This window comes from Chrysochloris asiatica, unplaced genomic scaffold (assembly GCF_000296735.1).
Source record: "Chrysochloris asiatica unplaced genomic scaffold, ChrAsi1.0 scaffold00032, whole genome shotgun sequence".
Taxonomy (NCBI): domain Eukaryota; kingdom Metazoa; phylum Chordata; class Mammalia; order Afrosoricida; family Chrysochloridae; genus Chrysochloris; species Chrysochloris asiatica.
Window position 1 is genome coordinate 509,895 of NW_006408550.1, and position 13,510 is coordinate 523,404.

A 13,510-nucleotide genomic window follows, 5' to 3' on the forward strand; every position below is an offset into this window, starting at 1 on the left:
TGTTGAAATACATTGATGGCCTAAGTTAGTAGTCTGTGTTGAAATACATTGATGGCCTTTTAGGGATTCTGTTATGGCTGTTTGTTCTCCATGCAAAGGGCTGTGATTACAAAGCATTTTTAGTTCTTTTAGCTGATTTGAACAGTTCTAAGGGCCCACGTTCACTGACGTCCAGTCTTTGGTGATAGTTCTTAAGCCTGATACATGTCTCCTACTGTATCTTCATTTTCTAGGCTTCAATAAGCCAACAAATCAGATGCTCATATTGGTCAGCATTGAATCTAAAGTAAGAAGTGCGTTGTGAGTAGGCTCTGGAGGAGGCATTTGTGGATATAACAGATTCCTGTGGGGGGCTCACAGTTGTTCAGCAAAGGGTTTTGTTTCTTTTAATTAATACGTGTAGTCAATGGATATACCACCTAGGTAAGTAAAGTTTCATCTTACAAACAATTCCCAACAGCAAGGTTAAATAAAGTGTAGTGTTTTGGTAACATTGTGCAGGGGTGAATACATTGTCATTTCCAGTCAGATATTAAAGGCTGTTTGATGATTTATTGTTTTTACAAATCAGATCATCTAAATAGAACTGAAAGCCACGCCTGTGTGTTGTTTTAATTTTCTAGCTATGACTTCACACCGCTGGATTCGTCTGCAGTATATGTTTTAAGTAGTATGGCTCGCCAGCGTCGTGCATCTTTGTCTTGCGGAGGACCTGGTAGTCAAGACTTTGCCAGGTCTGGATTCAGTAAAAACTGTGGCTCACCTGGATCCTCACAGCTCTCTTCCAATTCTTTGTATGCTAAAGCTGTCAAAAACCACAGCTCAGGGACTGTGAGTGCCACTTCTCCTAACAAGTGCAAAAGACCAATGAATGCCTTCATGCTTTTTGCCAAAAAATACAGAGTTGAATATACTCAGATGTATCCAGGGAAAGATAACAGGTAACAAATGCTGATCATTCTTATTATAATTGAATAACATTGCAATGCAGTTTTCAATAGCTAGGCTAGTTAGATGACCTTAGATTATACTTGAATAGTTTTTATTACTGAATTTTTAAATTCTCGCAGATTGTCTTAAAAAATGAAAAATTTTAAGTGAAACTTTCAGGACCAAATTCTTTTCTTATAATACCCAGCTAGGCAGTTGTTGTTGTTAAGTTCCCTTGAGTTGGTTCTGACTCATAGCAACCCTGTCTAGGGTTTCTGAGAAGTTGCTGGTGGGTTTGAATCGTCACCTTGCAGTTCAAACCGGCTTTGTGGGCTGGTGCATTCTCCTGCAGCAGCATACCAGGACTCCAGTTAAGGGGCCAGAATACAAAGTAGCTACCATTTAAAACATAATAAATGTCATTGGTCTATTAGATTGCACACTTTTGAGAATTCCAGTTTGGGGAGCAAGGATTAGCTTGGACAGATTTGAGAATTTTTTATTATTCAGACATTTTAATAAATTTAAACTCTATAAAGATATTTTCTTTAGGTCATGTTTTAGAAATACAGAAAAGTTGTCTGGAAGGGATCTTTTTCCTCTGCTTTGATCCTATGTACAAAGAAAAGCGAGAAAATAAAAGTAAGATTAAGGTTCTTAATCTAACCCTATGCTACAGACTTGGAGGGCGAAAGAAAATCAGTGTCTACTTGAACCAAACTTGTCATGTCTAATTATGCCAGTATTTAAAAGACCCTGTCACCGCTCTATGCAAAGGCGGTGGTGGTTCAGTAGAACTATTGGAGACCTGGGTTTCACTGGCCATTGCTCCTTCAGTGCATTGCAGGAGTGCATTCTGTGTTGCTAACCAGGTTGTAGTGAAGCTTCTCTCTAAGACTAGGAGGAAGGCCTGGCCAATTTACTTCTGGAAAATCAGCCAGTGGACACTCACAGATCACAGTGAGCTATCTGATCCTCTTGTACATGAGTTGGAGGTCAATTCAGTGATTGCTAACAGCAACATACATTATCATTTTAAGTTAGTAAAAGTTTAGTTGAGCTCAGACTTTTGCACTTAGGTTGGTATTTCATAAAAGCAAAAGTTTCTTTTGTAAACAAAAGTAAAAGGTACATTTAAAAATCATTGTTTAGTATTGATGCCAAAAAAACAAAACTTCTAAGTCAGGAATATTTTCAAATGCTTGACCTAATATGATTTTTTGATGCAATAGCTGTTTCATAAGCTATCCTTAATTAATGCCCCCAAAGTGTTAACTTTATTCCTCTTCCAAATCCATAACCAGTTTTGAAAAACATTTAAATCCAAGTATTAGCGTAGTGGTTACGAATTGGGCTGTGAACCACAAGGTCAGCAGTTCGAAACTACCAGCTGTTCTGCGGGAGAAAGATGAGGCTTTCTGCTCCTTTAAAGATTTACAGCCTCGGACAGGGTCGCTATGAGTCGAAACCAACTCCACGGCACGCACATAACAACAACCACCTTGTTTTTATTACATGATTTTTTAGCACATGACCTTAATTAAACACTTCAGCCGCATCCTTTAGAATGTAAATGAATCCTAAAACTAAATTGGTCTAGGTAGAATATCCACCTTTACTTTCTCTATGAAAAGAAGGTTTATTCCGTAGAATATCCTGGAGGATCTGATGGTAACAGAAGTTATAAAGCATGACTCTACAGTCAGCTTTTTTTGGGGAGTCCTGGTTGGTGCTGTAGGATAAGCACTGGGCTGCTAACCGCAAGGTTGGTGGTTCAAACCCATGAGCTGCTGTTTGGAAACTACCCTATGAATTGGAACCAACTTCAACGGCTTGTAACAACAATAGAAAAGGCTAGCATACCTTTGTCAGATCTCAAGGGTGTCCTAATTTGACTACTGTGTCATACTATAGAGTGCGCAGGCATTGGCAGTTCGTCGTAAGCTGTCAGATTTGTCAAAACGCTGACGGACTTTAAGAGCTGTGTTCAGTGTAGCCAGGAATAAAAATTAACTCAAATCTGCCCTTCTTTTTTGTTTTATATCATTAACTCATTGGATAATCAAAACTATCATTTCCTTTACCCTTGATCTCATGAAGAAAGCCAAATGATTACCCACATAAAATAACTGGGTTATAAATTCAGGTTTAAATGTCTGATCAACCTAATTCTAAGTGTCTACATTTTAAAAGAGAAGCTTCGTATCCCAGATATATCTGATTAGGGAGGTGATACAAATGTGTATTTCTAGGTCAGTTTACATTAGAACATACAAGGTAATCCTGTAAGGAACATTTTTGCCCTGGTTTCTTTTATTTCTTTAGAATCGATTCGTAAACGAATTACTGAATCAAGAATTCTGTGGACCTTCCAACACCATTGGAATTTTGTAACTCTTGGCTTTTTCACTTTTGTGACTTTGGGCTATTAACCCAATTTCTAATTCTGTTCTCTCCTTTCTGAGAGTAAGTTAAGCCTGTATTGTTTTTCTTGAATTCTCTGTTTCTGGTGTCTTACATGATTTTCTCAAGAAAATACACTTTCAGAATATAAAAAGAATACTTTGCACTAATAACAATGCCCCTCTTTTTGTTTGAACTGATGAAATGACTGGAGTCAAACAAAAAGCAAACCAAAACCAACCCCACTGCCTGTGAGTCCCTTCTGACTGGTACTGACCATTGAGAACAGTGGAACTGCTCCCTTAGGCCTCTGAGACTAAATCCTTAAGGGAGCAGACAGCTTTATCTGTCTCCCTTGGAGCAGCTGATGGGTTTGAACTGTTGACCTTGGGGTTAGCAGCTTCAATGATTAACTCATTGTACCCGCTGTGGGCTAATGCGTCAGACTGCACAGTCGTTTGAACTGCAAGGTCAGCGGTTCAAGCTCACCAACTGCTCCTTGGAAACACTATACAGGGTCGCTGTGAGTTGGAATTGACTTGACAGCACTTAACAACAACAACAACAACCCACCTAGAAATAGAATTATTAATAATCGTTTGTGCTCAGCTGTTGAGAGTCACAGCAAGGATAGAGTAATTAGACTGACTTCATTCTAAGAGAAGAAGAGTGTCAACTTCAGTTTCCTTAAGTTTGTTTTATTTTGTGTTTTAGCATCTCTAATTATATCAGGTTACAGCCTCATTACTCATAAATCATATTGTTCTTTTCATTTTAATACTGCTCCCATGTGATACGTTACAGTCATTTAATATTAAGGGATCCCAGATGCACCTGTCTCTACATTGAATTTTAATTTTGAACTTGTATTCTCTCCCCCTCCCCCCCACACACACGCTAACAAGGATATGTTTCAATTCAGTAAATAAATCCACATTATAGAGCAAGTTATGAGGGAATGGATACTATAATAGGTCATAAAAAATATTGTTAGAAATTCCAACTGCAAAACTAATTTTTAGGTAATATTTCTGATTTATCAAGGAAAGAACTTAATGAGAGGTGGCTTCAAAAGTTGATGGGAAAATTCCATTATCTTTGAATTCTACTTTTCTGCAAGCGTCTTGACACCCCTTCCTATTAACTACACAGCAGATGATGTGTCTGTAGTGGACATGTTTTGTTAGCCATCATCTTTTAACTTAAATGAAGGCCCTTGAAGGTTTAAATTGTTGATAAAGTGCCATGGAGTTGGTTCCTAGTCATAGGGACTCTACGGTTTCCCAGGCTTTTAAGTCTTCAAGGGAGCAGAAAGCCTCATCTTGTTAACTGGCCCCTTCAGAAACATTATTACTTACTTTGGAAGATAGAAATGGGTATATATGAATTTTTCTTATATTCCTTTGAGTGGTAAAAATGTAAACTAAATACTATCCAAGGACTTATAAAAATTAGTTTTTACTTTGTTAAAGAAAGTTGTAACACAATGTTTATAATTTCAACAACTTACTGGATAAAAAGACAAATATACTTACATTTAATTTCTTTATCATTCTTAGAGTCGCTGTGGTTACTGTTTTTCTAAAACAAAGAGGCCTGTCTTTAACTTGCATGGTGGTGTTATGTGCCGTGGAGTCGGTTCCAACTCATATATAGCAACCCTGTACAGGGTTTCCGAGGCTGTAAATCTTTACGGGAGCAGAAAGCCTTATCTTTCTCCCGCGGAACCGCTGGTAGTTTCAAACTGCTGACCCTGAGGTTCGCAGCCCGATTCGTAACCACTATGCTACCAGAGCTCCTTTTAACTTGCATACCAGAGCATAAAATTCTGGCATACACTGCACAAGAGGCTCTGGGGTCTTCTATATGAGTGCAGTGTCATGAAATTAGTGGTTAGAAGCTTTCATAGAAGGAAAGTGGTTTGTGTCTCACTGTCTGGGGTGAGATTGCATTAGTAGGGTCAGTAGGAGATAGCTTCAGACTTCTGTTCAGACATCTTAGCGTTTATGGACTTTTCCTAAGTGCTAAGTCTGAATGTTACCTAAGGTTGTTGTGGTGCCATCTTAGGAGAAAAACAGTAAGGCATGTGCATAGTTAATGGCACCACATGGTTCACTGTGGTTGCAGGAGTGAAAAGGCCCTTTGCCACACTGTTTGGGGGTGATGGACAGAAGCAGAAAGTCAGAATCGTTTTAGTACCAGTTAAATACTTCATGCTGCTGTTTCTGAACATCGTCTAATTTATAGCCTTAGTATCTTTTGAAAATTGATGTGCTGGGATAGGTTGAGTGGTAATTTAAAACTTTTCTTTGAAATAATATTTCTCCATTGTCTTTAAATCTAAGCTTTGTAGAACATCCAATGTGAGGCATTTTAGATGTCCTTGGATGATTGGAAATATACACACTACCTAACTGTGCTTAGACCCTTCCCTTTGTTGCACAAGATATTTGTCTTTTTTTCAACTTTGCAGAATAGCGCTTATAGGAGGAGTTTGATGGAAACGTCTTGCTTCAGCATATGTCACTGTTGATCTTACAGAGCCATCAGTGTGATCCTTGGTGACAGGTGGAAGAAGATGAAGAATGAAGAAAGAAGGATGTACACATTAGAAGCAAAGGCTTTGGCTGAAGAACAAAAACGTTTAAATCCTGATTGTTGGAAAAGGAAAAGAACTAATTCAGTACGTTTCCCCAAGTAGTTACATAAAATCATGATTGATCCCCTTGGCTGTACTGGCATGTGGGAGCAACTGCTAGTAATGATTCTATTTCTCAATATTTTTGTACTTCAAAACTTAGTGTTTTTAGGTCCTTATGTAAGGAGGGTCTCGCTTTTCTTTTGAGCATCATGTGCCACTTAACTCTCTTAGCAAAAAAAAAAAAAATAGAAGTCTCAGGCAAGCTTGAGAAGAACGTTAGTCTTAAAATACTTGAGGTAGAAAAGTAATTTTGGAATTTAGTGTTTCTAATTGGGTTTAAAGGTAAATGTTATTAACCCCATTGGTAGCCCAGCAGAACACTTCTCTAAGTTTTGGTAGTGTGTCTCAACAGCCTTTCTTTCCTTAACTGACTAAGGGCTAGAGAGGGCTGGAGGTCTGGGAGTATATTACCTAGCCTTCATGGGGACTTCCTCCATGCACAGAATTTCTAAATTAAGAACTTGAATGAGGAGGAGACATGTAAAGGCCTAGGAAGGGTAATAAGACTGCTGTCTTGGGTAGATTTTGTTCTTGTAACTTTTCTACTTATTTTTAGGTTAATTTTAAGAAAATTTCACGTAATAGACCAGAATAGGCTCAATTTGATATGTCATTAAAACTATCATGAAGGTGTCAGTACTTTGCAGCAAAAGAGCTAGCCAAGGATGTTTTAATTCATTATTTGTGTTTTTTTCTTTTATAGTGAAATTTGGGTCCATCTATTAAAAATTTTTCAAGAATTATTCAATAGTCAAATTCCAGTGCATGAAGATGTTGGGTGAATTCAGTTTGGAAGTTCTTTGATTAGAATATCATGTGGCAGGATGTTCATGTTAGTCTACCTCTTGTAATCATCGTTTTTAATTCTCTGGATACCTGAGCCATCAGTGTATTAGCAATTTTTTTTTAAATTACCGCCTTTAAGGGAGCAGTCTTTTTTTAAATCGTAAACTTAGAAACATTGTCTTACACACATCTTGGTTTTCATATGTAGAATGTTGATTGGTGAACATTGACTGAGTTTCCTTTTATCCCCACAGGGCTCACAACAACATTGAACCAGGATGCTTACGTTCTTAAGTCTATATTCACGTAAACAGTGGCTCCCGATGGAAAGACTTAAGATCTAGGTCTCACCATTTGTCCGGAATTCGTGTGACCATAAAATACTGATAGCATTGAATCTTAAAATGATTTAATAATATGAGTGAGGACTTGCTTTCTCCTTTAGAGCATTAAGTAAGCTAAAACTATCAACATTGTAAACCAAATTGCCTTATTTTTCTTCCAAACTTCATATATGTCTATCAGGTAATGTAGGCTTGAAAACTGACATCCTGTGGTGCTAAAGTCCAGTAGAAAGAGAGGCGAAGTGTCTACATGTTTTATTTTAAATTGTACAAAAGAATTTAAAAATATGTAACTGCTGTTTATACATTGGCTCCTTACTGCTTATTAATCTGTATTGTACACATGATGGAATGAAGCAGAAGCTGGGAGTTGGCCTTCCCTTGAGCAACCACATGGCCTAGCATCTGTGCCAAACACGGGAGCTCCTAGTCTGGTGAGTGCCGAGAGGCTGCCAGTGTCCCAGAGCCACCTGCTACAGTTACCATAGGAGGTTGAGTTTGTGCACCAGGTGGCAGCGCCTTCCATGATTTCCAGGGGAGACCCAGCCCTGGGCGAGATGAGTTAGTTAATAGCATTGGGATATAGTCACTGTAATGGTGCTAGTAACAGTCGACACCATTGTATTTGTAACTTTGTGTTCTATATCTCAGCAGCCATGTATCCTAAATACCTTATTTCATCATCATATCTATGGTGGGGGCCGACTTTGCACTTACTGCAGTGCAACACTTGCACTTTACTTTTCCCTCCGACTGTCTCAAATTAGAGCAAATACATCGGCAATACAGCTGCATTTGCTCTGAGCTACAATCATGGCTTTTCATGTTACTTACCAAGTGGTGTTTCTGGTTAGGAATCACAGCTGTAAAATTGATTTCATTTCATTACACTTCTTCATGACGTTGCCCCTAAATTTTGCACACTATATTCTTGTATATTATTTCAAATAAAATGGTAAAAAATAAAAATGCTTGTCTCTGCTTTCTGCTGACTGACCTTGGTTGAATGCCACGCTTGAGCTGTCAGAATAACCAGGTTCTGGGGCTGACAAATACAAGGCAAATTCTTAACACTCACAAGACTTTTGTTTTGATTTTATAATTAGGGATGTTGCTGATACGACTTAAAATTTTAAATTAAAAATAAAGTTAACAGGGCAAGTAAAAAATACACAAATTGGGGCCTAGATTATTTATAGGGAATCTATATAGAATGAAAATGGTTTCTATTTTTAATTTGATCTATTTGATACAAGGTTAAACAGCCTGTTCAGTTATCCAGTGATGCTCTTAACAAATGCCACAAGTAATGGATGGCTTCAACACATAGAAATGTATTTTCTCGTAGTTTTAAGAGGCCAGAATCCTAAACTCAGAATTTGTGAGCTCTGGAGGAAGGTCCTTGTCTCTTCAGAGCTAATGGGTGACCTTCATGTAGCGGCATCTCTCTTACTCCAACTCTGGCTTCTTCGTACAACCTCTTTTGTATCTCAGAAGCAGTTAATGTGCAATTATAACCACAAACAGATATTAGGGTTTATGATGTGTGTGTGTGGGGTGGGGGTGGGGGGCAGGGGACAGTTCACTCCATAACAAGGCCCCAAAAGTCTGCTTTTAACAAAATGATGACACAGTGTACAGAAAGCCTAGCTTTATTTAAAGATACAGCATGGCATTTAAACAGTAACGGTGGCTCTTAAACATTGCTGAATATTGGAATCCCTTGGGGAAGCTGATATTCTAACTTTGTTAGTGTGGGCTGCAACACGGACAGCAGGGACTTTTAAAGCTCTCCCAGTGACTCCAATATGCAGCCCAGTTTGGGAACAACTGAGCTATATACATTTATTAGTAAAAAGATAGTTTGGGGAGAAGCAGGACACGTTTTACATAACTTGATCGTATCTCTTTTAAAGCGGAGGGACTGTGTGTGTGTATGTGCGTATGTGCACATCTTCAAGTGGACTCAGTTACGTTATGGGAAAGGCGTTTTATCCAACCTTGTAGGAGAATCAGGGCAAAAGAGATGCACTTTTGGAAAAGGAAATTTGTGTTGATAAATAGTATTTTGACATTTTATCCTACTCAAAGGAGGAGCTCTAAAGAGGTAAACATAAAGATCAATAGGAAATAGACAAAAATCATTTACAGTCTTAAAGCAGTAGATAGTAGCTGTCTGGTTCGTTTTGACTGTCAGCCTGAATGATTACAGTGGAGATGAACAAATACATTGTTACTGAAGAGTAGACATTGCTTTTTGAAGCAGATTAACCATTATGGGGTACACAGGTGCAAATTCTTTGCCTTCTCTACTTCTTACTGATTGTACATAAGCTTCCAGGGCTCCCCTGAGAACCAAAATGAAAACATGAAAAATTAGAGGATAAATAAACAGCTGCTTGTTGTGTGCCGCAAAGTCGGTTCTGAATCATTGTGGTAGGGTTTCTGAGGGTGTATATCTTCCAGGGGTGGAAAACCTCCTTTATACCACTAAGCAGCTGGTAAATTCAAACCCAATGCCATGAGGACTCCTATAAAGCAGCTTAAGTGTTAAGTTGGTTCCAACTCTAGTGACATGGTATGAGGTTTCCAAGGAGGGGCTGGTAGATTTGCCAATGTGGGGGCTATCCTACACCAGGACCTCTATAAAACAGCTTGCTGTTGATTTCAACTCCAACTCGGCAGCCCTGTATAGGGTTTCCAAGGAACTGCTGCTAGGTTTGAACTGATAACCTTGTGGTTCACAGTACAGTGCTGATCCTACAGCGCTACACCAGGATTCCATTAAAAACACACACACACACACACACACACAAAACTTGTAAGTGCTGTCAAGCCGGTTTGGACTCATTAAGTGCCGTTGAGTTGGTTCTGACCCATAGCAACCCTGTATAGAGTTTTCAAGTGGCAGTGTGAGCTTAAAGCGCCAACCTTGCAGTTCAAACCAACTTTGCAGTCCCATGCATTAATCCACAGTACTATATCAGGACTCCTCTGACCCAAAGCAACCCTATAAAACAACTTGTTCAGTGCTGTTGAGTCAGTTCTGACCCATAGCAACCCTGTATAGGGTTTCTGAGGAGCGGCTGGTGAGCTTGAACCACCAACTTTTACAGTGTATCAATATATACAAATTTGAAATAAGCCCATTTCTGGAATTTTCATGCTCAGTTCCAACGCCAGTTGACCAACAGCCTTCAAACATTTAACACTGACTAATGTGCTAAAGTATAAACCGTGTTCAGTCTATTTGACGGAGGAGCTCTGATGGTGTCACAGTGGTTAAGTGTTCAGCAGTTAACTGAAAAGACTGGTAGGCAGTTCAAGCCCACCAGCTGCTCTGCAGCAAGATGCAACAGTCTGCTTCCATATAGATTGCTGGTAAGTGTTGTGGAATCGGTCCGACTCGGTGAGTTTGAACCACCTACCTTGCACTTGAAACTAACCTTATGGTCAAGTTCTTATGCTCCACTGTTACACCAAGACTCCATAAAAATGACAAGAGCTGCATTACAAGATGACAGTCTTGGATAATTGTGACTGCCACAACTGTAAAGGTATAAGTTTTGTAACAATAACAAAAAGTAGGGGGGGGGGAGATTAGTTAATCTTACAGTCCAGGAACAGAGGACCCTAGGACCATCAAGGGAGAGAAGCATGAGCAGAATGTGGGACCCTATCCAGAGAAGACGTGACACCACAGATGAGGACATGGAGAGAGGGAGCAGCTGAGGACTTTAGACTCATGGAAAATGGAAGACTCTGCTGGTGGTCAGGAGGCAGGCTTGCAGAATGTGCCCTTTGGTTGTTCAAATAATTATATATTCCTGAGTGTTTCTGTATACATCCCCCAGACGTATATAAAAACAGATATGTATATAAAACAGAGGGAATGGAAGCAAATACTGTTGAATAATGATGCATGGAGGAGACTGTAATTGCAATTTAACGAGTGTAAAACTGATGTTCTCCCATGTAAACTATTACTCAATTCACAATAAAAACTTAAAAAAAAAATTACAGTCTTGGAAACTATAGAGCAGTTCTACTCAGTCCTGTAGGGTGGCTAAGAGTTGGAATCAAGGTCAGGGAGTTTGTTTTGTTTTTATTATAATTGTACAGTTGCAGTGTAGTCAGTTTCCATTTCCCATTAAGTTTCTTCAAGTTGGTTCTGACTCACAGCAACCCTGCATAGGGTTTCCTAGGAGCAGCTGGTGAACTTGAACCACCCACTTTGTGATTCAAACCGACCTTGCAGTCCAGCGCATTGACCTGCAGCATCACACCATTTCCTACACTACCTTACTAAAGAGAATTCTAAAAAGCCACACCGTAGCTTGTAGCTCTTATAAACTCCACCAGGGGGAGCCCAACACCGTGGGACTATGTGCTCAGGGCAGCTGGGAGGATGGGCCTTTTGGTTCATAGCGTAACACTTGTAGTTCTCATTCCAATTGTAGAAGGAACATGAATGACCCACAACTTGGATAAACCACTCTTGGGCTCAATTGTCAATAAATGATGTGATGATGAAGCAGTCTGAATTTAGACAGGAGCATGCGGCACCAGTCAACTGTTTATGATGTTCTCATGAATTAGATGGGAGGGCAGCCAACTAGGAAGGCAGCCACACCTGTTTGTAAATGTGTTGTCTGGCTGCTTCACAATGCAACAGCAAAGTGGCACCAGAGGCCAGATGGTTCACGAAGCCTTCTTCTCCCTGCTTCAACAAAGAGAACCATCTTCCCAAAGGTTCCAGTTCAAGTTTCCTTTGACTCCTGCCCCCAATCAGTCATCAATTCTGGTTAGTTAGCTCACCAGGATATTTCCACATCCAGTCCCTCCTCTTCCCTTGGCTTCAGTTTAAACTCTTGCCATCTTGCACCGTGGTTATGACTGTGGTCTCTCAAGTAGTCATCCCGGCACTGTCTTCCCCATCTCCCATGTGACACGAGATGGCTTTCTGAAGTATCATGTCACGTGGCATGCCACAATTCTTACAGGACAATGTTCAGGTTTACCATCATCCTTCTCCCAGCCTTCTGTGCTGCAGCTTGGTTCCAGACAGTTTGATGTCGTTTACAAAAACCCTGAAATTCTTAGTTTCACTTGTTAGTGTTATCAAGTAATATGCAAAGAAGCACCACTCCATTTGTGATTCTCATCCCAACTCAAGTGCCCATCTGATGGCGGGCTAGGATAACTGTGCGCAGAGTTGAGCTCTGAGATCGATGTCCCTGAGACAAGGTCAGGGCTGCAAACAGATCTGCTGATCTGCAGTTACCCAGACTAGTGCATCGTGACTGGGGCACATGATCTTATCCTGGAAATGTGCTCTTGTCTAGGAAGCTCTGTATCCTTTAGGACCCAGCTCCAATGTCCCCTTTGTTAAAGCTTTTCCTGATTTCATACAGCACACATGAATGCAAATGTCTTAGAGTTGGGTGCATTGGTAGGAAAAGCTGTGACTTTGGTATCAACAACCTAGGCCTAGCAGGCTTTCTTTCAGCATTTAGATCCCTGAAGGCTGGCTCCAACCTCCATTCTGGGCGTGACTGCTTTTAGTTAGCTGTGAGCGGAGGAGGTAAGAAACAGATCCCGATATTTGGTTTTGCCCCATTCCTGAGCACCTAAGCTATGTGACCTTGATTATGTTTTGAGCCTATTTGTTCATCTGTAAAATGGGACTATCTACATGACCCAGCTGTTGAGAATGAAAAGGTAGCACTGAAGCACCTGTCACTCAAATGCCGTTCTCCCTCCAACCCCACTGCCACCTGCGGTCCGGGCCGCAGACTCTCCATGTTATTTCAACAAGACATTAGAACTTCTTACACCACATTCTCACATTACACTGTAAAACATCTGCTCACTTACACGTTTTCCCTTTTATAATGCAACTGATCTTTGAGGGTCGGGCTGTTCTGTTCATTTGTATCCCCAGGATCTGGTACTTGACAAATGTATGGAGAATGTGTTAAACAAAAAAAAAGAGAGCGAGAGAGAAATAATAGGAAAGTAAACCTGCAATGGCAGAACCATGCAGAAGAAATGAAAAGGAGAAATGTGGCTGTAGGGATCTTCTGAAGAAGCACAAGCATGCAAGGTGAAGTTTAATGCTCCACAGAACAACGCTTGGTGAGGAGCTCTGGTCCACATCAGATCTCAATCTTAATCGAGCTGTAGCGCTATGGAAAATTTGCTTCAGCTGGTAATACTTTCCAGTTACTATGCCATCCTGGGCACCATTCTCTACCTCCACTCTTCGAATGTAGTCCCTGAAGATTCAGATAGTGTAGAGAAATCCCCTACAGCCTCCACTGTCTTTGAGACAAGTAGATGTACT

General features: G+C 40.1%; 2 protein-coding genes across 2 annotated transcripts in view; one reads left to right on the top strand and one right to left on the bottom strand.

Annotated features, from left to right (window-relative positions):
- Nucleotides 1-7,140, top strand: part of HBP1 (HMG-box transcription factor 1) — a 37,849-nt gene extending 30,709 nt beyond the window's left edge. The window contains exons 9-11 of the mRNA XM_006859268.1: nt 624-941; nt 5,875-6,016; nt 7,075-7,140. Of these exons, the coding sequence (XP_006859330.1) occupies nt 624-941; nt 5,875-6,016; nt 7,075-7,092 (478 nt within the window). The 3' untranslated portion in view covers nt 7,093-7,140. The remainder of the gene's footprint in view (nt 1-623; nt 942-5,874; nt 6,017-7,074) is intronic.
- A 2,257-nt stretch (nt 7,141-9,397) lies between these two features.
- Nucleotides 9,398-13,510, bottom strand: part of COG5 (component of oligomeric golgi complex 5) — a 343,779-nt gene continuing 339,666 nt past the window's right edge. The window contains exon 25 of the mRNA XM_006859350.1: nt 9,398-9,512. Within this exon, the coding sequence (XP_006859412.1) occupies nt 9,398-9,512 (115 nt within the window). The remainder of the gene's footprint in view (nt 9,513-13,510) is intronic.